The sequence below is a fragment of the Pelophylax lessonae genome (genome assembly GCF_965119305.1).
Source record: "Pelophylax lessonae genome assembly, chromosome: 13".
Classification (NCBI taxonomy): Eukaryota; Metazoa; Chordata; class Amphibia; order Anura; family Ranidae; genus Pelophylax; species Pelophylax lessonae.
Window position 1 is genome coordinate 150,728,654 of NC_138780.1, and position 25,475 is coordinate 150,754,128.

Below are 25,475 nucleotides of genomic sequence, written 5' to 3' on the forward strand. Positions count from 1 at the left end.
TTGATCCGTCAGTTCCATCTCAAACATTCTGTCTGCAACAGCTCCAAAAACCTGCCAGATGTGGAGAAGCTTACTTTATCTGTGGAACATCTGCCTCACCACACGTTAAAAGACTAGATTTCCTTGCCTTCCCTGTTCCCCCAGGAACTTTTTATTTAAACATTAAAAGTGTATCCAAAGCCAAAACTTTTTTGTTTGCTTTTGGTAGTGTCTTTATTACTGTTGTGAAGATTTTCTTTCACTTCTCAAGCAGGTTTCCTGCAGATTGCTAGGGGTTCTTTGAGCAGTGTGGGATCGTTCTCCTGCCTGACTCTTTCTGCAGAGTTGCAGTACCAATTGCCCTCAACAGAACCAGTGGTGGGAGACAGGTGGGGCCTCTTCTCTTGGATCTCATTTAAGTAATTACTGATCACCAATGGGCATTCTTCTCACTGACCACTGAAGTATGAGGCATTCCTCAAATGTATCTTCAATTCAAGGCATTCTTCACAGTGATTATCAATGGAAGGGGCCTTCTTTTCAGTTGACTCCAAATGTAAGGGGGGCTTTCTTCTTACTATCCATCAGTGTAATGGGCACTACACTAACCATCAATGTGAGGGGCATTCTTTTAACTTACCCCCAAGATAAGAAGGCAGTCTTCTTACTGTCCCATCAATGGAAAGGTGCACTGCACCACTGACCACCATTGTAACGAGCAATCATTTTTACAGACGACCAGTGCAAGGGTGGTCTCTCAGTAACCACTAAAAGTAGAAGGCACCTCTTTCACTGGCCACCAATGTAAGGGGCAACCTTCTACACTGACCACCAATGTAATAGAGTCCTACATGGATCACCAGTGTAGAGAATACCTTTTCACTGACCACCATTGTAATAGGGAGGACTAACATTTTCACTTCTCTAGGCATTATTTTATGATTATTACTGAAATAAATGTTGTCATATAAAGGAGGGAGGTTGATCATTTCTGGGTTTCAGATACGTTGTATGTCACATTAATTTAGTTATTACTCAAGGGTTCCTCTATTGCAGAGTTAAAAAAAGGCTGATAAGAAGTGAAGGGAAATGCCCTCCTAAATAGTTGTCACCATTGGAAGAATTCCCATCACCTCCTGCTTCTGAGTTTTTTCTTAACTTTAACAATGACTAGGTAAGTGATGGGGAGAGGCAGGAAAATGTTTTGCTATATTTTACGATTCTTTATACAAACAAGGTGCCATATTGTGGATGCCATTCAAGCCCCCTCCCCACAAAGCCTTCTCTTTGGTTGCTGGAACCAGATTATTTAATGAAGTTCAGTTTGTGGACGCCCTCAAATATTACTAACTGCAAATCAACACAAGCCAGCTGAGAACTACTTTCTTCAGCATAGGTAATGGAATTTTAAAAGTAGATTTTATACCATTATTTGTCCTATTTGTCCCCTGAATAGCAGGATTATGTTTTAAAATGAATAGTGAATAAAACTGCTACATACTGTATAAACAACTACTATATAGGGTATAAAACAAAGTCAAACCACTTTCTGGTTTTTCTTCTTCCCCTGCAATGCCAAATGCAGCGAAGATGCGGCCATCTGTATAGTGAATAGTGAATAAAACTGCTACATACTGTATAAACAACTACTATATAGGGTATAAAACAAAGTCAAACCACTTTCTGGTTTTTCTTCTTACCCTGCAATGCCAAATGCAGCGAAGATGCGGCCAGGAACTGACAATTAGATCTTATGCGCCTCTTCCTTCCCTCTATTACATCCTACTAGTCCATTACTGGACAAGACAGTCCCTACAGAAGAGCTTAAAAAAAACAAAAAAAAAAACTGGCTGATATAATGATCCATTGGCTTACAGTACTTTCTGAGTCTCTGACCTGGAACAAGTAGCAGTAGCCAATTATAGGTTCTGACATCACACTGACCTTCATAACTGTTTCAGATAAACAATTAGTAAAAAAACGAAAGAATAAAAGCCAGAGACAGACATCCAGCATTTTCAGAAGCTCAGCATTGACAGCCTACTTATTATTTCCTTTTAAGAAAATTCCTAGTGCATTATGGGAGCGAAGCATCTTTTCTTAGTTCAGATCTCCTCACCAGACACAGGATGAACAACTGAAGTTCCTGCATGAGTAAATGGTAGTCAAAGACATTTAGATGCCATATTGTTCCCATTTTATAAACAAATATTGTTTAGTGACATTTTGTGCTTAACCGAAGATAAATCATTGGCACACACAAAAAAGATCTTCACCAATAAATGTGGTCACAATCATAATACAACTCAGTAAATAGCCTTTAAAAGTTATTTTCATACAGCTAACACAAAAAAACTATTTAAATACAATATAACAAGGAGCAAAGAAAAACCCCAAAGACTAAACAATCATAAAAAACAGCCACAAATATCAAGTTCAACGTGAATAAATATTATTCAACTAGTACAGAGTCCATGTTTTCTTGTGAGTTGGTGCCTTCCATGTCCTCAAGGAATGGGGGTTCGAGAGTTGTAGGTTCATCCTTCTGATTGTTATCAGTCAGATTGCTACAGTAATTATGTAAGGAATGATCGGTCTGACTGCTGAACCTTTGATAGCGGCTGGGCTTGTGGGATTTTGCTTTGTGTGTGTATAAGTGTTCCAGTAATAGGCTCCTCCTTACAAATCTGTGTCCGCACACCGTACAAGTGAATTTCCTCTTTCGTAAGAAGGAAAAGTTACAGTTTAGCTCTATGGGATCAGTATCCTTGGACAAAAATGAAAGCTGGTTGAGTTGCAGCTGTTCAGTTTGGGTGGCGTTTTGAAGAGCCTCGTAAGGGCCAAGGTGGCAGCTCTCCGTGTTCTGAATGTTTTCAAGTATGGGGCGGACTTCTCCCAGGTCATCACTTTCTAAAATGGAGGTAGGGACCCCAAAAGGGAGAGACTGGGATACGTGAATATGCAAATGATCCCTCAATGTGCCACGGGAATCAAAATGTTCACCACAGTAGTGGCAGGAGTATGTTTTGCTGTCTGTCTTAACAAACGTTGACTCAACCTCTTCTTGAGACAGCAATGAATGCTGTGGAGATTTTACAGATTCAGTATCACAGGCTTCTTGCTTTATAGTCTTTACAGTGTTCTGAATGTCTTCTATAGATTTAACTGCGGTGCCCATCTGAGACGGAAAATGTGAACTTTGCTGTTCAGAGCCTACACCTTCAAGGCCAATCGCAAGAGACAGCTGAAGTTGCGGCTGCTCTCCTTGTGGCGCGGACCTTGCAGCAGATGGTGGAATGTTTCTTAGGTTAAGAGTTTCCTTATTTGTTTTCTGAGCTGATGAGATCTGAATTCCATATAAATTGGAAGACTGCATTGTTTCTGAAGTCAAAATTTGACTTGGCTCATTAGCTGATGTGGAAAGAAGGTTAGCATGAAGAAACCTAACCCCTTCCTCCAATCGAAAATGGTCCACACTTTGCTTAGGGGCTTTCCCTGTATACATGACATGCAGAAGGTAACTAAAAATGTCCGGTTGAATGTCTGTTGGCTGGATCTTTATACATTCACTGTTAAAAGAAGGAAAAGGAACAATATAAATAAAAAGTGGAGGTAGATATAAAATACACCCAGTTATGTATTCATTATCAAATCCTTATTGTAGCAGAGTGTCTGAAAGGGAGCCTGAAAAAGTCCTGCTCGTGATTTACATAACTCCCAGGCTCCTCCCATACACTTTTAGAGACCTCTAAATTTTTACCCACGTCTCCCTTTTGGCAGTTTAGACTCACCTGGAACTCAGAGTCAGTGCTCTTGAGCCTGGGGGAACAGACAAGTCATGTCTGTGAGAGCTGCAAGGTTGGTGAAATCTGTAAGGTTAGTGAAATCTGTAACACTGCATATGTGGAGACTAACAAGCAATAGGCTTTTTGTTTTGTAGTTTTTGCCTTATTTATTTTTGTGGACACTGTAAAGCACTGTAAATAGCTCCAATAAACACTGCACTGCAATGTCACTACATCACTGGACTAGTATCTGTGCCTGAAAGTGTGCTCACCCCAGGGAGCTTTGTACCAGCTACCTATCCCCAGCTCAACTTATATATGCAGCACATCAACCTTAGCGATATATTTTACCCTGGGAAACAACATTATAAAAAGCTGCATTCAAAACATTTGTTCAAATGCAAGTTTTAGGCCTGAAAATGACTTAAAACCCCAAAATATTGTATACTTTCAGAAAGATGAGACTCTGTAAAATAAAATGATAGTAGTTGCAAATTGCACAATATTTGTGCAACGGCTTTTTAAAACTATATTTTCAGGAAATATTCAGGCTAATTACATTTTAGAGCACACACACTATATTATTTGCTTTTTTTTCTTGGAAAATATAAAAGTCAAGACTGTGTTGACTAAACAGATACCAAATAATTCAAGTTTTATTTATACTTTATCAGAGAAAAAGTAGACTTTGGTAGGGAGTACCCATCTTAAGCTTCCAAGTCCTTGCCCCAGGCAAGCACTGGATGACACATCTCACCTCTCTCTGCATTTCTCTGTAAGGTGCTTGCCTCAGGCAAGTGCTTGGAGCCGTAGACAGATCGTCCCTAACAAAGGCCCTCTTTGACATCCTAGCTAGCATTAAAGGGAACCTAGGATGATGGAACACAGTACTACACATACTGTACTTTGTCCCATTGGTAACCCAATACTGTAAACAAATAGTAATATTTCCTCAAGGGCTCGTTAACACCGGAGCACAATGCGGGAAACCAGCATTCCATACGTTTTTCCCGCACCGCTTTCAAAATGCACTGGGTGCACGATCTGCTGTGGGTGTCAACACCCCAAATGCAGTGCGTTTGCCTGTACTGGATGACATGGAACCACATTATTATGCAATCCAGTGCAGTGATTTTTTTAAAAGTAATGCATGTACTATTTTTTATGTTATCCATTCAAATAAATAGGCTGAAAATTTAATCACAATGAACCCCAGAGGAACGCAGAGCGCATGCCTGCACGATTCAGATGTGAACCAGCCCTAAAACTGCAAACTCCTGCGAAATGCAGAAAAAAAAGAAAAATATGAACTCAAATAGGCAGCATTTTAACCAATTAAGGTCTGACCTATAGCAAGTTTTACTGCTACATTGTGGTACCTCTGCGCCGATCACGTATACATATACTTGATCTGGTTCTTCCATGTAGGGAGCACGCACAGCGGGAGCCCAGTGGCAGGTACTGCAAACTCGATGTCTGCTGACACCCGCCGATCATCGAACACAGAGGCAGAATGGCGGTCTGCCTATGTAGACGAGGCAGATCGCCGTTCTCACAGGAGAGAAGACATGAAATTTGTGTAAATTTCATCTCTTCCCCTAGTAAAAGCACCTCACACAGTGTAGTAAAACACTGGTTAGGCACACAGTTAACCCTTTGATTGCCCCTAATGTTAACTTATTCCCAGCAGTGTCATTAGTAAAGTGACCGTGCATATTTTTTTTAGCTACTGATCACTGTATTAGTGTCAAAAACGTTAGTGTCAGAATGTCCGCTACAATATCGAAGTCCTGCTATAAGTCACTGATTGCCACCATTACCAGTACAAAAAAATAATAATAATAATAATAAATAAAAGTATCCCATAGTTTATAGATGCTATAACTTTTGTACAAACCAATCAATATCTGCTTATTGGAAATTTTCTTTTTACCAAAAACATGTAGCAGAATACATATTGGCCTATATGTACGAAGAAATTGGATTTTCTCCATTTTTTTATTGGATGTGTTTTAGGTAGAAAGTAAAAAAATATTGTTTTTTTTTTTTCCCCCCAATTGTTTTTATTTATAGTGCAAAAAATAAAAATCACACAGGTGATCAAATACCACCAAAAGAAAGCTCTATTTGTGGGAAAAAAGGACATCAATTTTATTTGGGTACACGACTGCGCAATTGTCAGTTAAAATAACACAGTGCTGAATCGCAAAAAAAATGCCCAGTCATGAAGGGGGGTAAATCTTCCGGAGGTCAAGTGCTTAAAGTAGTTGTAACCGTGCCGTTCCTTCAGAGCCCTGTGTCGTGAACGGCGGCTCCCGTGCGCATGCCGGAGGACGCAAACCAGGAAGCAGGACAGCCCAACATGTTGGCCGTCCTGTCGCTGTGTGGGCGGCACTGCAGGGCTTCGTTCTAAGGTAAGTATTTTATAATGAGCTAGTATGCGATGCATACTAGCTCATTATGCTTTTGTCTTATAGGTTTTTTTCTTCCAATTTTTTTGTGCAGAGTTTACTTCCTCTTTAAGGACATTTACAGCACATCTGTTTGATGTTAACCATAAATAACAGTCCTGTAATTATTTCTAACACTCAGGCATCGATACCCAATCGGCTCCCAGGTGCATTAACACAAGGAGTCCTTTACATTTTTATGTATATACACTATATTACTAAAAGTATTGGGACCCCTGCCTTTACACGCACATGAACTTTAATGACATCCCGGTCTTAGTCTGTAGGGTTCAATAATGATTTGCCCACCCTTTGCACCTATACCAGCTTCAACTCTTCTAGGAAGACTGTCCACAAGGTTTAGGAGTGTGTCTATGGGAATGTTTGACCATTCTTCCAGAAACACATTTGTGAGGTCAGGCACTGATGTTGGAGAGAAGGCCTGGCTCGCAGTCTCCCCTCTATTTCATCCCAAAGGTGTTCTATCGGGTTGAGGTCAGAGTCAAGGTCCTCCACCTCAAACTCGCTCATCCATGTCTTTATGGACCTTGCTTTGTGCACTGGTGTGCAGTCATGCTGGAACAGGAAGGGGCCATCCCCAAACTGTTCCCACAAAGTTGGGAGCATGAAATTGTCCTAAATGTTTTGGTATGTTGACGCCTTAGGAGTTCCCTTCACTGGAACTAAGAGGCTAAGTCCAACCCCTGAAAAACACCCCACACCATTATTCCCCGTCCATCAAATGATTTGGACCAGTGCCAAAGCAAAGACATGAATGAGCGAGTTTGGGGTGGAGGAACTTGACTGGCAGGCACCTCAACCTGATAGTACACCTTTGAGATGAATTGTAGCGAAGACTGTGAGCCAGGCCTTCTCATCCAACATCAGTGCCTAACCTCAGAAATGCTCTTCTGGAAGAATGGTCAAACATTCCCATAGACACATTCCTAAACCTTGTGGACAGCCATCCCAGAAGAGTTGAAGCTGTTATAGCTGCAAAGGGTGGGCCAACTCAATATTAAACCCTATGGACTAAGGCTGGGATGCCATTAAAGTTCATGTGCGTGTAAAGGCAGGTGTCTGTCCCAATACTTTTGGTAATACAGTGTATTTAAGTCGATTTTTTTCAGTATACCATATTACTATCACCAGGGTGCTGACAAGGCTAGATCCTCTTTATAGGGAGACCTCTGATGTCTCCTCGGTACTATAATTCAGCTGGGGCGACTCGAAATTGTCCATTTAAAGGGTGTCCTGACCAAAACAAAGGTGAAGAAAGGCTGCTTTACAGAAAAAGTATGGTCAGATCCTAGCAGTGCTGTCTGACAGAGAGGATTAGACTTTTTTTAGCACGATAGTCAGCTCACACTCAGATTTTTAATATATAAGCATGTATAAATAGGGTAGACTTTGGTGAACGATGTTTTGAGTAAATACAGTATCTCACAAAAGTAAGTACACCCCTCACATCTTTGTAAATATTTTATTATATCTTTCATTGTGACAACACTGAAGAAATGACACTTTGCTACAATGTACAGTAGTGAGTGTACAGCTTGTATAACAGTGTAAATTTGCTGTCCACTCAAAATAACTCAACACTTCAGCTTCACAGGTTGCCACTGGAGTCCTCTTCCACTCCTCCATGATGACATCACGGAGCTGGTGGATGTTAGAGACCTTGCGCTCCTCCACCTTCCGTTTGAGGATGCCCCACAGATGCTCAATAGGGTTTAGGTCTGGAGACATGCTTGGCCAGTCCATCACCTTTACCCTCAGCATCTTTTGCAAGGCAGTGGTCGTCTTGGAGGTGTGTTTGGGGTCGTTATGTTGGAATACTGCCCTGTGGCCCAGTCTCTGAAGAGAGAGGATCATGCTCTGCTTCAGTATGTCACAGTACATGTTGGCATTCATGGTTCCCTCAATGAACTGTAGCTCCCCAGTGCCGGCAGCACTCATGCCGCCCCAGACCGTGACACTCCCACCATCATGCTTCACTGTAGGCAAGACACACTTGTCCTTGTTCTCCTTATCTGGGTGCCGCCACACACACACTTGGCACCATCTTCTTTCTGGGACAACAGCTATGCAGATCAATTTGATGCAGTGTATGGCGTATGGTCTGAGCACTGACAGGCTGACCCCCAACCCCTTCAAACTCTGCAGCAATGCTGGCAGCACTCATACATATTTCCCAATAATATCTGGATATGATGCTGAGCACATGAACTAAACTTCTTTGATTGACCATGGTGAGGCCTGTTCTGAGTGGAACCTGTCCTGTTAAACCGCTGTATAGTCTTGGCCACCGTGCTGCAGCTCAGTTTCAGGGTCTTGGCAATCTTCTTATAGCCTAGCCCATCTTTATGTAGAGCAACAATTCTTTTTTTTCAGATCCTCAGAGAGTTCTTTGCCATGAGGTGCCATGTTGAACTTCCAGTGACCAGTATGAGAGAGTGAGAGAGATAACACCAAATTTAACACACCTACTCCCCATTCACACCTTAGACCTTGTAACACTAACGAGTCACATGACACCGGGGAGGGAAAATGGATAATTGGGCCCAATTTGGACATTTTAACTAAGGGGTGTACTCATTTTTGTTGCCAGCAGTTTAGACAATAATGGCTGTGTATTGAGTTATTTTGAGGGGACAGCAAATTTACACTGTTATACAAGCTGTACACTCACTACTATACATTGTAGCAAAGTGTCATTTCTTTAGTGTTGTCACATGAAAAGATATAATAAAATATTTACAAAAATGTGAGGGGTGTACTCACTTTTGTGAGAAACTGTATATAATTTATCTTGTGATTTATTTAGACTCCAGTATGAGCTATACAAATTTCGCTGCCTTTGGGTTTATGACTGAAACTAATGGTGGCCATACACTATACAAAAAATTGGGCGAAATTCGTCATTTAGATATGTCGTTCGTTTTTCGGCCAGTTAATGGGCACAAATCGGTAATCCATTGTGACGTTTTTGAGCAAAAAAACAATGAAGGACAAGTTTGGAAATTTTCTGCCAAACGAACGATAAATTGAAAAGTAATGTGTTTCTCCTCCAAACTGTTTGCACTAGGTATATGTGAAAAAAACTAAAAACTGATTTATTTATGTCCATTGAACGATTTATCGGTCATTACATGATGGCACGATCGTCTGCTCCCACGACTGAGTGTTGTTCGTTTTTTGAAAATGAGTTTGAACGATTTTTCGTATAGTGTATGGCCAACTCAACTATAAACTGCTAGTGGTGAATATAGAGTTACATCTGATGTATGCCATAAAATGTTCCCATTATAAGCACATTACAAACATCAAAACACTCAAAGCCTTTAAAACTCTATTTCGATCACTCAATTCCATTTTGAAGTAGTAAAATTCTATTATTTATACCCACTTCCCATATGCTGTGAAGGAAATATAATCTATTTCTCATTCCTGCAAACAAAAATGCAATTTTCAACATAAAGAGATGCTGGCACCTGGTCTGGTGAATGAAGATCATCTTAAAATAGTTTGAAAAGGCAGCAAGAACGGCTCTGTGTGCCTTGAAGTAGACGTCCCCGATGGCCACGGTGCAGTCACAAAGGAAACCAAACTCGCGCTGCATGTTCAGTTGCTGCAACAGAACCAGGCTGTGCTTTGACTGATCCATGGCTCCTATAAAGAACAAAGGTAGATATTTATCAAATTAAACTGAATTATACATTTGTTCAATTGTGAATCCACATACAAAAGCACAATAAACCAATGTCCAAACAGACAGTGTACACGAATGTCTGTTAAATTTTTATTATTATATAGGATTTATATAGCGCCGACATTGTTACTAAACCCACAACAGTAAAATCAGTGTGTACATTGCAGTAAAACATGCGTGTTATACTCACTGTGCAACCTAAGGGGTTAATCCTCTGCTTTGTCTAAAATGGCTGCTTGATCCTGTATGCACAGATCCTCCCCTTCTTGCATTGTCCCCATAACATGTCCAGATAAGAAAGAGTTACTTGAGTCAATCTGCACAGCACATGCTCAGTTTGGCGTGTTGTGCTAGAGAGTTTTTATTTTTTTTCTTGTGAGGGTGCATGTGATCAGTACAGAGCCAATCAGCACAGTCCAGACCGAGGGTGAGGGATCCTGCATCCTGATAGGACAGCCAGTACAGTATAAAAACTCCTACAAGCTTTAAGCAGACACTGATAGAAGTCACAAGACTGCTATATACTGCTGATGAGAAAATGTAGTTTATTAGCAGTTTATACTTACTAAAATAATTGTATTTCTGTGTTCTGTGTACTGTGGGAGGCCAGATATAGAGAATGCAGGCTCCTGAGGTTTAGTAAAACTAAGTGAATTTCAGGGCCACAAACATCATGAAGTGGCCCCATGGGATTGCAAGTCCTGGCACCCCTTGTTAAAGTTAAATTAATCTGGAGGGAAAACCTGCACCCAGTTGGGACTCCCACCTACCTTTAACAAGTTCCCACCCAGGCCAATCCCGACATCTCTCTCCTACATGTAAAAATCAGTATTTTTTTTTGCTAGAAAATTACTTACATCCCCCAAACATTATATATTTTTTCAGAGATCCTAGAGCAGTGTTTCTCAACCTTTTTACCGTGGAGGAACCCTTGGCAAAAAGTCTGAGATCTCGGGGAACCCCTAAAAAGAAATTTCAGATCTACAGCTCACTGAACATTGGATCTGATTAGCGAGCTGTAGATGTATCCACAAATATTGTAGAAATAGCTTTATATAATAGAATAAATATTAGAACTCACCTGACACCAACATTATAGTGTGAACACAGGGCACATAGAAATCAATAGTATTCTTTATGTCCTTGCAGAGACCTACATTAGAACAAGCCCAAAATATTCGAAGCAAGTCAATTTTTCACATATTTTCCATTCGTTTTTTTGCACATATGCTGTGAACGAGGCCTTACTGAACTTGAACAAAACTCCCAAATATTGTGATTCATAAATAGGACAGCAGACTATGGTAACAGTTGGGCCTTGTTCACTACATACATGGATAAGAATTGATGGAAAATGTTGTTTTCAATATGCACTGACAGCTAATATTGCCAATGTGCATTGATACTTGGTGCCTCCCCTATAGTTCCAGCTCCTCTGAACCTGTGATGGTGGTGCCAGGAGGAGTGCTGCCAGTGGGAGCACATGGCTGAATGTTGTTATGGGCGAAATCCTGTGTATGCGACTGAATGCAGACTACAAAGGGGGGGGGGGGGGAGTGCAGGGGCCTGTGGCTGGTTGGGACTGAATGTAGCCGGAAGTGAGATCATAATAGTATTATGTACCATTATGGCATAACATAAAGTAGAGATGCACCGAAATGAAAATTCTGGGCCGAAACCGAAAATGCAGGATGCCCTTGGCCGAAAACCAAAACCGAAAACGACTTTTTTCCCCCAAATTATTTTAAAATAGATAGAACAGGGGCATACGCCAGAAACAGGCAGCGACATACACCTGAAGCTGCCACCCTGTCGCAGTATATGTACTGTGACGGGTTGGCAAGTGGTTAATTTAATTAACCAATGGTATTTGTATTATGCAGCATGAGGGGGTTAATGTATTGCCACTGCTGATCACTGATGCATTAGTGACCGACCTGTGGCAGTTAATTAACCCCTTTGTGCTGCATTAGTGCAACCAGTGTCAGTGTTAATTAACACTGGTTGCACTGACACTGATACTGGTTGCACTAATGCAGCACAAAAGGGTTAATTAACTGCCACTGGTCGGTCACTAATGCATCAGTGACTAGCAGTGGCAATACCTTAACCCCCTCATGCTGCACAATACCATTGGTTAATTAAATTAACCACTTGCCAACCCATCACAGTACATATACTGCGACAGGGTGGCAGCTACAGGTGTATGTCGCTGCCTGTTTCTGGCGTATGCCCCTGTTCTATCTATTTTAAAATAATTTGGGCTGCATAATACAAATTCCATTGGTAACCTCGCCTCAGCGCCCTCCTACCTGCCTCAGCGCCCCCCACCCCAGTGATGGCAATCTCCTTACTTAGCAGTATATAAAGTTTTTGGTGCAAAGCACCGGTTTCCTGCACTCAGAGATGTGTAGTCTCTAATCCACCTTATCTTGCAGCTGTTTCTGGAGCTGTGGACACGACAACCCAGGAAGAATGCGGCGGCCTTGCTGCCCCTTAAAAGAGGCTCTGAGGAAGAGGCTAAGCCTCGAAACGCGTTAGCCTTCACAAATTCAGGGGACGACTCATCCTGGGATCCCTTTGCTGAGGACTGCGTTCCTTATGCGTTATGCTTTTATCAAGAACTCGTTTGTGAGTATTTTTAATCCTTTTACTTTTAAATAAACCTTCCAATGGATAATGCACTAGGCCGGTGCGCCCCTGTGTTTGTTTGTTGTTTGCAATCTCCTTACTTGTCGGCACCTCCATGTCACAGGCAGGCAAACTCTCCGCTCCTCCTGTGTCCTTCCTTTCAAAAGTCCCGCCTCTGGTCAGCGGCCCGCCTCCCGGTGATGTCACTACTACCACTATGTGTATGAATGAACTAACACACCGGGCGGGCGAGTGGCCGCTAATAGCTATAACTAAGTGAGCCCTTCACTTCCCTGTCATCAGAGATACCCGCCTGATAGGGAAGTGAAGGGCTCTCTTAATTATAGCTATTAGCGGCCGCTCGCCCGCCTGCCCGGTGTGTTAGTTCATTCATACACATAGTCATAGTAGTAACATCACCGGGCGGCGAGCCGCCGGCCAGAGGCGGGACTTTTGAAACCTGCGCTTTGCCCGCCATCATTAATTTCGGCATCTTTAACCAAAATGGAATAGGCCCATCACTAACATAAAGCTATTATAATCTCACCTACTACTACATTCAGCCTCATCCAGCTGTTTGCCCCCACTCTCTGTTTCCCCGTCTGCATTCAGTGCTGTTATACACAGAATGTCATCTAACAATGTCCAAATTGGGCCCAAAGTGTCAAAATATTGTGTGGCTACCATTATTTTCCAGCACTGCCTTAACCCTCTTGGGCATGGAGTTCACCAGAGCTGCACAGGTTGCCACTGGTGTCCTATTCCACTCCTCCATGATGACATCACGGAGCCGGTGTATGTTAGAGACCTTGCACTCCTCCACCTTCTGTTTGAGGATGCCCCACAAATGCTCAATAGGGTTTAGGTCTGGAGACATGCTTGGCCAGTCAATCACCTTTACCCTCAGCTTCTTTAGCAAGGCAGTGGTCGTCTTGGAGGTGTGTTTGAGGGTCGTTATCAAGTTGGAAAACTGCCCTGTGGCCCAGTCTCCGAAACGGAGGGGATCATGCTCTTCTTCAATATGTCACAGTACATGTTGGCATTCATGGTTCCCTCAATGAACTGTAGCTCCCCAGTGTCGGCAGAATTCATGCAGTCCCAGACCATAACACTCCCACCACCATGCTTGACTGTAGGCAAAACACACTTGTCTTTGTACTCTTCACCTGGTTGCCGCCACACACGCTTGACACCATCTGAACCAAATACGTTTATCTTGGTCTCATCAGTTCACAGGACATGGTTCCAGTAATCCATGTCCTTAGTCTGCTTGTCTTCAGCAAACTGTTGGCGGGCTTTCTTGTGCATCATCTTTAGAAGAGGCTTCCTTCTAGGATGACAGCCATGCAGACCAATTTGATGCATTGTGCAGCGTATGGTCTGAGCACTGACAGGCTGACCACCCACCCCTTCAACCTCTGCAGTAATGCTGGTAGCACTCATACATCTATCCTCTGGATATGATGCAGGTGCACTCAACTTCCTTGGTCGACCATGGCGAGGCCTGTTCTGAGTGGAACCTGTCCTGTCAGACCGCTGTATGGTCTTGGCCACCGTGCTGCAGCTCAGTTTCAGGGTCTTGGCAATCTTCTGATAGCCTAGTCCAGCTTTAGGTAGAGCAATAATTCTTTTTTTTCGAATCCTCAGAGAGTTCTTTGCCATGAGGTGCCATGTTGAACTTCCAGTGACCAGTATGAGAGAGTGAGAGCGATAACACCAAATTTAACTCACCTGCTCCCCATTCACGCCTGAGACCTTGTAACATAAGGTCTCAAATACCCCAAATCCCTCCTCTGCCCTTAAAAGCATTCATTTTTGAACGTTTTATATATTTTTTAAAATGGAGCCATTGCTATCTGGGTAAACCGGAAGTGATATCACGTCATTGCTTCAAGGTTACTATAGCGGAGACCCAATCAAAGCTGATCCCGGCTTTGTTCGGCCAGCCGGAGGACATGTGGGCTGGGAGATCCCGTTAAAGCAACAGAAAGATGGTGGGAGGGGGGAACACTCCCTTCTGCTGCTTGTAAAAGAAATACAGCGGCTAGTTGGCTTCTAGGATTGCTTTTAAAGGAGAGCCGACCACCGGCTCCTAAAAGCGGTATTGGGGTGATCCCGATATGACCACTCAAAGTCCAGCGACTTATGGGTACGTCACTGGTCCACAAGTAGTAAAGTAGGACTATAGGTGAAACTTTTATTTTTTCTAATTTTGGATAGAGTAAAGGAGGGTTATACCCCTGTAAGGTTTATTATTACCGTCTTTGTCCCATTTAGATTTCCCTTCACTTCCTGTTCCATAACCAAACAGGAGGTGAGAGAAAATCCTTGCAAATTAAGGAGATCCTTAGGGGTCCCCCAGGTCATCCACAACAGCAACAAAACCTAAGAGAGCTTTGAATCCCTCTCCACTCTATAAGCTTAAAGTTTTGCATTTAGTTATACTTTAACCACTTGACCTTTCTTCATAAATTTACCAAAAGTTATTCTGCTACGTTTTTGGTAAAAAAAAAAATCCCAATAAGCATATATTTAATTAGTTTGCACAAAAGTTATATCTACAAACTGGAATATTTTTCTCTTTTACTAGTAATGGCAGAAATCAGCGACTTATATCGGGACTGCGATATTGTGGCGGACATTCTGACAACTTTTTGGTGACCAGCGACACTGAGGCCGCTTTCACATGGGTGGATCTGTTTGCTGGACTCCACTAGATCAGCGGGGATCGCCTCTCTGAGCAGGTGGATGACAGGCCCGTCTCCACCTACTGCGCAAAAATCGGACAGCTTGTGTGAAAAGGGTCAAATACAGCGATCGGTGCTAAAAATCTGCACTGTCACAGTACTAATGACACTGGCTGTGAAGGGGTTAACATCAGGGGCAATCAAAGGGTTAACTGTGTGCCTAGCCAGTGTTTTACTACACTGTGTGAGGTGCTTTTACTAAGGGAAGAGATGGAATGCATTCCATGCTTTGCAGAGATACAGAATAAATGCCTTCCCTCCTTCCAGAACGGTGATATGCCTGGTGTACATAGGCAGTTCTGTGTCTCTGCCTGATGATTGGTGGGTGGCGGAGGCAGGCCCAGGTCAAGGGGTGGGCAGGAATGGCAGTTGCTCTGGGCACAGTAAATCAAAGGGGCAAAAAAATGGTACACCCATTCTACGGCATGTATTATTAGTGGGGGGAGGGGGGTGCAATTCTGCATCCTTGCCCTGGATGACCCTGTCCCGGTGCTGGCTGGAGGACATCAAGCACCCACCAATCAGCTTCCACTGTGTGTAATCACAGTGGGAGTGAGCTGCTGGCCGTGCACATGTGCGCCCCCTACCTGGAAATGTCAGATCATGTGTATTAGTGATTGACCAATATCGGTTTTTCGGTGCCGATACCGATATTTTGGCCAATGCATATCGGTATCAGCCGATATTTTTGTACATTTAAAAAAAAAATTTTTTTTTCTTGACAGGTACAGTTGTGGAGGGATCTGGGGGTCTAAAAGACCCCAAACTCCTCCTCTGCACTTAAAAGCATTCAAAACGCCAAGTTTGGCTGTTTTGAATGCTGTAAATTTTTTTGATTCTGGTGCCAGACAGTACCCGGAAGTGATGTCACTCATGACATCACTTCCGGGGATTTGCATGGAGACCCGAATGTGGCTTTGATCTGGTCTTTGGCAGCCGTGCAGGCTGGTTGCCCGGGTCTCCCGGTGGAACGGGAGACCCGGGCAAGGGGACGTCCCCTCCCGCTCCTTGTAATGACAGCCGAGCGGCTTCTCAGCCGAATCGGTTGCCATTACAAGAGAGTGGACAGTCGGCTATGGACGCCAGTACCGGGGTGATGCGTCTAGCTGCAGGCATCACTCCGGTACAAGCACTTTCCCGAAATATCAGCAATATTGGTCACCTCCGGGGCTGATTCTGATATATCGGGAAAAGTGCATATTGGCCCCCGATATATTGGCATTGCCAATAATCAGTCGATCCCTAATGTGTATATATTTATATAAACATAACCCGGGGCACAGGTGCTTAAAACTGCTACGGGGCGGACCTGAAAGCGGAGTTCCACCCTGGATTTGTTTTTTTTTTTTTTAATACCCCCGGGACAGTCAGGGCTAGTGCATTCCACAATGGCTAGCCTCTGATCTGTCCCGGGTTGCACTTACCTGCAAGACGAAATACTTACCTTGCAAACGTCTTGTCCAGCGCTGCCATCTCAGATGTGGGCAGCTTGAAGCCAGCGCGTCCTCTTCGGCGTCTTCTTCCGCCTTCTGTGGTCCCACGATGCTCTGCGCCGGCCCCGACGTCACTTCCGGGTCGCGCACGTCACCCCTCCACAGCTTCTGGGCATGCCCAGAAGCTGTTTAGAAGGGGATGACGCGCGCGACCCGGAACTGACGTCGGGGCCGGTGCAGGCGCAATGATTCCTGGGAGCGATGACGTCCAGCTCCCAGGAATCATTGCAGAGCCAGGAAGTGACGACGGGCCGCGGCCGAGGAAGGAGGAAGAAGGAAGTAAGGTAAGTATATTTTGTTCGCTACGAGGTAAGTAAAAAAAAAAAAAATATGCGATTATCCATTTCTTTTTCAGGTGACCCGGAGCGAGAAGATGGAGGTAAGTATAAAAATAGGGTGGAACTCCACTTGAAGCGGTAATGGCACCCCTGCTAAATAGTGTGTGTTGGTCTGTAACATGCATGATTACATACGTGTTCCTAACCCATATTACTGACCAGCGGTGTCACCAGGAACAGATAGGAGGGGGAATCCAACATTCTGTGTGGTCATCAGAACAGGAATAGAAGGGAAATCGTCTAATGGAGCCACCTTTTCCCTGTTACCATGGGTACGGGTCATTCCCCCACATTGCAGAGATGTCCTCTGACTTCCTGTTTAATCTCCCAAACAGGAAGTGAAAGGAAAACTCCCCAATGAGTCACAGGTGGCTACAAAATAATACTGCCACTGGTTTAACCCTTCCTATTCCATTCAGAGAGCAGCTTGTGTGTCCCCAGAGCACACATATAGCGTCTATAGAGCAGCACTTCTCTATATTCATAATAATGGTCTCTTATGTGATATTGGACGTCCCAGTTGCGGAGTGGAGAGCTCAGGCTTTCCTGGCCCCGGTTATCGGAGGAAAGGAATGGGATGTCCCGGCTTCTCTCCCGTACATGTCTGCAGCAATGCCTGGCCCCGCCCCTCTCCTCCTCGGCGCGCGCTCTCCCCACCCGCCTGGAAAATTCCACAGGAAGCGGCTGATGAACGGCTCGCAGCTCTTACCCACAATGCCCCGCTCACCGAGCACAGCACGCGCCTCTCCTGTCTGCACACCGCCCAGATACAGGCCGAGGCTGGGGACGCCGGGTGGGCGGGTCTCTGCTCGCTCTGACGTTCTCACGCACAGAGTAGGGGGAGGAGCGTCACATGACTGGCAGGATGGCGCCTGGGAGAGCGGAGTGTGTGGTCGTAGCTGCTGCTGTCCTTCCTCTGATACCAAGGCGACAATAGAGGGGGGAGGGGGCAGTGTCCGGAGGAGGAGTGTGTTTGCGGTGAAGGCGCCATCACCTGACAGTGCCCGCTCTACAATCATGTACAGGGATCCTAATATGTATGGTCTGCATTTCACATCCTGCCCACAGCTTATATACACATATATATATATATATCACCCTACAGGGACACACTGACTGCTTCATACTGAGGTACACAGAGATAATGTCCCCCCCCCCCCCATATGACAGTGCAGGGCCTGAAAGACTTACCCATATGTGACAGCGCACAGCCCGAGGGACCCACCCCCATGTGACAGCACTGAGCCCAAAGGACCCGCCCCCACGTGACAGCACTGAGCCCAAAGGACCCACCCCCATGTGACAGCACTGAGCCCAAAGGACCCGCCCCCATGTGACAGCACTGAGCCCAAAGGACCCACCCCCATGTGACAGCACTGAGCCCAAAGGACCCACCCCCATGTGACAGCACTGAGCCCAAAGGACCCGCCCCCATGTGACAGCACTGAGCCCAAAGGACCCGCCCCCATGTGATAGCACTGAGCCCAAAGGACCCGCCCCCATGTGACAGCACTGAGCCCAAAGGACCCGCCCCCATGTGACAGCACTGAGCCCAAAGGACCCACCCCCATGTGACAGCACTGAGCCCAAAGGACCCACCCCCATGTGACAGCACTGAGCCCAAAGGACCCGCCCCCATGTGACAGCACTGAGCCCAAAGGACCCGCCCCCATGTGATAGCACTGAGCCCAAAGGACCCGCCCCCATGTGACAGCACTGAGCCCAAAGGACCCGCCCCCATGTGACAGCACTGAGCCCAAAGGACCCGCCCCCATGTGACAGCACTGAGCCCAAAGGACCCGCCCCCATGTGACAGCACTGAGCCCAAAGGACCCGCCCCCATGTGACAGCACTGAGCCCAAAGGACCCACCCCCATGTGATAGCACTGAGCCCAAAGGACCCGCCCCCATGTGATAGCACTGAGCCCAAAGGACCCGCCCCCATGTGATAGCACTGAGCCTAAAGGACCCACCCCCATGTGACAGCGCACAGCCCAAAGGACCCGCCCCATGTGACAGCGCACAGCCCAAAGGACCCACCCCCATGTGACAGCACTGAGCCCAAAGGACCCGCCCCCATGTGACAGCGCACAGCCCAAAGGACCCACCCCCATGTGACAGCGCACAGCCCAAAGGACCCGCCCCATGTGACAGCGCACAGCCCAAAGGACCCGCCCCCATGTGACAGCGCACAGCCCAAAGGACCCGCCCCATGTGACAGCGCAGAACCTGAAGGACCTGCTCCCCATGTGACAGCGCAGAACCTGAAGGACCCGCCCCCATGTGACAGCGCGGAACCTGATGGACCCGCCCCCTTGTGACAGGGTACAGTCTGGAGGACCCTCCCCCATGTGACAGTATACAGACTGAAGGATCCGCTCCCCTGTGACAACGCAGAACCTGAAGGACCTGACCTATGTGGCAGGGCAGAACCTGAAGGACCCGCCCCCACGTGACAGTGCACAGCCTGAAGGATCCGCCCCATGTGACAGTGCACAGCCTGAAGGATCCGCCCCATGTGACAGTGCACAGCCTAAAGGATCCGCCCCATGTGACAGAGTACAGTCTGGAGGACCCGCCCCCATGTGACAGAGTATAGTCTGGAGGACCCTCCCTATGTGGCAGGGCATAGCCTGAAGGACCCGCCCCTTGTGACAATATAGTCTGGAAGACCCGCCCCCATGTGTCTGTGCATAGCCTGAAGGACCCGCCCCAATGTGACAGCATACCAGGTACTTCCAAGAAGTGTGGCAGGCAGGACAGCAGGGAAGGGACTAGTGACAGCAAACATGGGCTACAAGCAGAATCTCAGTAGGTAAAGTGACCGGCTCACCGTACACAGGACCATCCAATAATTATACAATCAACCTAAGATTTACCAAAATAATGTCATCTGACAACCTAGCTAAAATAATCCAATCAGGATACAATTAGGGCTCCATTCACATATGGGCGATTAGGAATCGGGGCAGAATCAAATACAATTCTGTCTGCAATTCCAAATTGCAGCAGAACACACAACATGCATTTGGCTGCCATTCATCTGGAATGGCACCCCCAAACACAGTGTAATATTGTTCGCAGATCGCAGTGTGAACTGTCAAATGGTGCAGGAATTGGATCACTCATTCAATTATTTTGGTGCGAATCTGATGCAATTTGACATCACATCTCACAGACATCGCATGTGATCTGCACAGCAATGGGGTGGGAATCACATGCGATATTTGTCATCACACAGTGTGAACCCAGTCTTACTCCATAAACTGACACGTCTGCTCATCAGTGAAGCTTAGGGAAGCAAATGTTTTATTGCACACAGAAAACATTAGGTATACATTGCCTGGCCCTGTCTGTATACTCTGTGTACAGGGACATTCACAGATGTGTGTGTCCACTGAGTGGATAGATTTTGGGGAGTCCATCATCATCATCCGGTATCAGCTGAATTACTGCAGAGTAATGTGTTTAGTCTGCCCCCTGCTGGATTCTGCTTGGAAATACATGAAAACCTGAACACTGCATAAAGCTGGTCATAAACACAGATTTTAAAGGCTGGATGAAAAAAATCTTACAGATTCCTCTGCTTTACAGCCTGGATGGACATCTCTCCTGCTGCGGATATTGTATTGTGACTGATGAACAGCAACTTCATCTGATTGGATGACAGTTCATTGACCGTTTTCTGCTTGGATCCTTCAATTTTTCAGTTGAGAGATGTCTGCTGGGCACTGCGCCAAGTTTGGCCAGCTCCTGGCAGCTTAACCACTTCTATACCGGGCACAGAGTTTTCTTTTGTTGGTATTTAATCACCACTGGGTTTTACATTTTTTTTTTTTTGCTAAACAAATGAAAAAAAAAAAACATTTTGTAAAAAGAAAAAAAGTTTTTCTTTGTTTCTGTTATCAAATTTTGCAAATGAGTAATTTTTTTTTTCTTCACCGATGTGCGCTGATGAGGCGGCACTGATGATGCTGGGCAGATAGGCGGCACTGATGATGCTGGGCAGATAGGCGGACACTGATAGGCTGCACTGTTTTGTACTGATTAGGCTACACTGATAATCAGGGCATGTAAACTATATGCTGACAGGCATTGCTAAAAATGGGCTTAAATATATTTCACAAAGATTTATACACAGGCAAGTAAATTGTCCTTCAAAGTAGGGAGGTGTCTGATGATCATGATGCCTGGTATCTTCTTCTCCACAAAGTACAGTAGAACTATGGAAATGGTACCATATGGAAGGGCATAAATGTATCTTTACTTTGAAGCTAAAATGTTTTCCCTATCTAATTTATTGTTCTTTTATTGCAAAGTAAATGAGTGTTGGTCAGATCTACGCACCATACAGTTACATCTGGTGGCTTGTGAAAGTGTCATTGCCTAACATTTCCATGGAACAGTTGCGTGATATTTCCCCTCAGAAGCCAAGATGCCGCAAAGCTGTGTAAACAACGGAGATAACTTCTACATTTGTGCCGATGTTACATTTGCATCTCAAAAGTACAGTGTGACAGCAGTGGTAAGAAAAGCATACCACCTAGAATTTGGATGCAAAATAGGGGATTAGGACATGAGCTGGGCCCCTTATTATTGTTGGATTGGATGTGCAATTTAGCTGCATCATTGGCTAAACAAGAAGAAAAAGTCCATGCCTTTGGCAGTTCCAATGGTGTGGAGGAAACCAGGGGCAGACTGGCAACTTTTGGCCCAGGGGGCAAGTACAAACCAGAGGCCCATGGTGCAGCGACTCGGCCCCCCTCCCACTCTCCCTCTTCCCATCCTCCTCCTGACCCCATGCCAAGCTAAAGCCTTGCTCCAGATACTCTCTAGTTACCGGCTGAATCCGGGTTCCTGACCTGGCCAGAAGGGGGCGGTTGGGGGGAGCTGGGACAGCTCGGTTGGGGCTGGCTGGGGGAGAAGAGTCTCCAGTGGGGCATGGAACCGGCCTCTGCTCAGACACAGTTTACACCATCCATTATGGGGGGGAGGGTGAGGCCTGCGCTCTGTCCTTGTCTTGTCAGTAGGTCAGTGTCAGGGACTTTTTACTTCTCTTCCCCAGGAATCCTTTAGGCATGTCTGTGGCAGAAGCGGTGCAGCCTTTTTACGGGGCATCAGAGCGGCCCAGGGGGCAATTGGCCCCCTGGCCCATTCCTCCCCTGGAGGAAACCCACCAATCATAGTAGTGACTGCTATTTTTGCATGGTTCCCCCAATTGCAAAAGGATTTCAAGAAAGAAGAAGTGGATCGTGGAATATCCAAACATTCCATCCGCATTGCATCCTTTACCCCATGGTGAGGACTTGCCAATTCCAGATCCACCAGAATCCAACTCTCTAGACTCAGATGATGATGAAGAGGCTGCAGCTGATCCAGGGCCATTAGTGTCAGCGGACCCAAACTTTAACCTTTGGTATCAATAAAAAGATACATTTATAATTAATTGGTGTGGCACCATTCTCATTGCCATACCACATTTTGCAGGAAAGTTATGGTGCATAATCGCACATCCCCCTCTTAATTTTTAATTATTTTTTTTTGTAGTTTTGACCTGAAGCTGTATCTTGGAAACTGGAGCCAATTAATATTCAGGACTTAATTTTCCTTTATTGGCAGGTGACCAAATTCTGGTAAAATTTAGCTACTTTCAGGGCCAGTTCACAGCACATGCATTCCAGTGTGTTTTTTTTTCTGCATCAAAAACGCATGAATAGTAGGTTATATAATTTTTCAATGGCATAGTTCACGAGTGCGGTCAGTTCCAGTTCCAGAAAAAAAAAGTAGAACATGCTGCATTTTAATTGCACCGGAACATACATGTCCTTATTTAAGGTTAGAAAGAAAAGGGGAGAAAAAAAAAAAAGCATTGGACTGCATCAAAAATGCATAAAAAACGCACTGGAACACATCACAAATGCGCATGCAAAAGAGCACCTGGAACGCGTTTCTACGGTGTGAACTGGCCCTCATTTCTGGGGCTTGCATTTTTGGTGTAATTCCACTGAAGTCTATAGGGCACAAAATTGTGTTGCATTGCACCAAAGTAGCATCCCCATGCATCTCAGCCCCACGTGATTGCACCATGACGTGATAAAGTGCATGGCGTGAAACATGTAGTCATGGCAACCACATAGCTTGTGTCCCACCCTGGTTCCTGGTGTTTTCCCAGAAGTGGCGCCTGTCCGGCTGATGTCACCGCTCCGGAACTACAGCAGAGTCCTTTCATCCTCGCGCCGGCTGGTTTCCGGCTTTGTGCACACACCGATCGGTGGTCCTAAGAGACTGATCTCCTCGCACTCGTGTTGCTTGCTGCCAGGTGCCCTTGTCCACTCCAGCCCAGGGGGATGTAAGCATTTTATGTACTTTGTTTTCTGGTTATCAATACCAACAAACTGTTAACCCTTTCTATACTGGATGTTCACCTGACTCCTTTATCCATTGCATATCAGTGTGGTTCATGCGCAGCCTTCCTCATGTACTTTTGGTATATGACATGAGACCATTTGGTTCTTATGTCTCTTCACAGATATTTGATGCATCTTCCCCTGAGGAAGTGGAGTGATTCCACGAAACGCGTAGGGCTTATCTGATGCACTATGTTCTCTTTAATCAGATGGCTCATTTTGCCTTATCAATTCAGTTTTTACTACTATATCCTGTTGTTGAAGTGGTTCATGTCATCTAAGATAGCTGCTCTACATCTATCATGCTATGTACCATTATGTGACTGTTAGTTCTTATGCAACTAACTATGAATATTGATATAAACTGATGTATGTACATGGTAACATGATATACATGTATCATGTAAGAGGATACATTTCTTGTTTTCTAGCATGGACTACATTTTCTATGCTGCATGTGCCTCATTAAGTGGTGGTTCACATTTGTGCGATGCGGGAATGCTGCGAATATTCAGCATGATCCCGCATCGCATCCGCACCTCTGGCAGTTCACACTGCCATATGCGATACGCAGGGGGTGTCAATTAAAAGTTGACACCTCCAGTTGCGATCGCAAATCGCAGTGCGATCTGCAAGTTCGCACAGAATTGGATCGCACTAGTGTGAACCACCATGCGATCCGATTCTGCTGCGGATAAAAAGAAAGCCTCATGTGCGAGTTTGATGCGGTGTAAATTCAGCCATACAAATCACCGCACATGAGATCGCATGTAATTTAGGAGCAGTGTGCTCCGAATTTAATGCGATCTCAGCAATCGCACAAATGTGAACCGGGGCTTACAGTCCCAAAGCCCCCCTTCTTTTGCGTGAGTGATGTTTACATTTCTTGAAATAGGATAATGGCTTAGTTCACATTGGTGTGATGCGGGAACCCTGCAAAATCCACTGCGGGTTCCCACATCGCACCCCATTCGCAAGCAGTTCACACTGCCATATGCAAACTGCTGGGAGTGTCAATACAAAGGTAATGACACCCCCCCAGATCAGTCCCCATATCGCAGTGCAAACTGTCAATTTGGACAGGAATCGGATTGCATGGACGTGAACACGTGATTTTGGTGCGGACCAAAAAAAAGGGTCCTGCACGAGTTTGGTCCAGATGCAATGCGAATTCAGCGATGCAATCTGTCTGGCTGAATTCACATCGCACAGACATGTGCGGACACATCAGTGCAGTGCGATTCACATGCGATGTCTGGCATCACCGGCCCTAAAAGTGATAAAAAAAAAAAAAAAAATGAAAGAGACGGTGTAAAAATGAATAACCAATATACTGTACATATATTTTTTAAAGCGCCCCTGTCCCCTTGTGCTCGCAAGCAGAAGCAAATGCGTATGCAGGTCACACCCACATATGTAAATGATGTTCGGACCACACACATGAGGTATCACTGCGATCGTTGTGAGAGCAAAAATTCTGGCACTAGACCTCCTCTGTAACTAAACTGGTAATCTGTAAAAAGTTTTAAAGCGTCACCTGTGTGGAGATTTTTAAGTACCATAGTTTGGCGTCATTCCACAAATGTGTGCAATTCTAAAGTGTGACATATTTGGTATTTTATTTATTTTAGGTACTTCTATAGCGCTGTCAATTTACACAGCGCTTTACATCTACATTGTACATTCACATCAATACCTGCCCTCAAGGAGCTTACACTCTATGGTCCCTAACTCACATTCATTCATACGCATCTATTTACTTTGCGTAAAATCATCTTTTATATTTTACAAAAAAATGTGTTTTTATGCAGTAAAAATCATTAAATGGTATTTTTTCCCCCAAAAAATTGTTTACAATATTGCTGCACAAATGCCGTGTGACATAAAAAAAAAAAATGCAACCACTGCTATTTTATTCTCTATGGTCTTTGCT

At 45.0% G+C, this 25,475-nt stretch overlaps 1 protein-coding gene across 2 annotated transcripts; it reads right to left on the reverse strand.

Moving 5' to 3' along the window:
* Positions 1-2,380: 2,380 nt before the first annotated feature.
* Positions 2,381-17,997, reverse strand: ZBTB25 (zinc finger and BTB domain containing 25). 2 transcript variants are annotated; one of them, XM_082275623.1, is made up of 3 exons: positions 17,863-17,997; positions 9,709-9,886; positions 2,381-3,548 (listed from the first exon to the last, which is right to left on the reverse strand). In XM_082275623.1, the coding sequence occupies exons 2-3, from the start codon at positions 9,879-9,881 to the stop codon at positions 2,432-2,434; spliced, it is 1,290 nt and encodes a 429-aa protein (XP_082131749.1). In that variant the 5' UTR covers positions 9,882-9,886; positions 17,863-17,997; the 3' UTR covers positions 2,381-2,431. The 2 variants fall into 2 exon arrangements, with proteins under 2 accessions (XP_082131749.1, XP_082131748.1); XM_082275622.1 differs by having other exon boundaries at positions 17,845-17,968.
* Positions 17,998-25,475: the final 7,478 nt, after the last annotated feature.

Bases quoted from the DNA above. Each gene is read 5' to 3' on its own strand.
- ZBTB25 (XM_082275623.1), bottom strand. From the start codon at position 9,881: ATGGATCAGTCAAAGCACAGCCTGGTTCTGTTGCAGCAACTGAACATG. The intron at 3,549-9,708 runs GTGCCAGCATCT...TTCTTTTAACAG, and splicing joins ATCTTCATTCACCAGACCAG to TGAATGTATAAAGATCCAGC.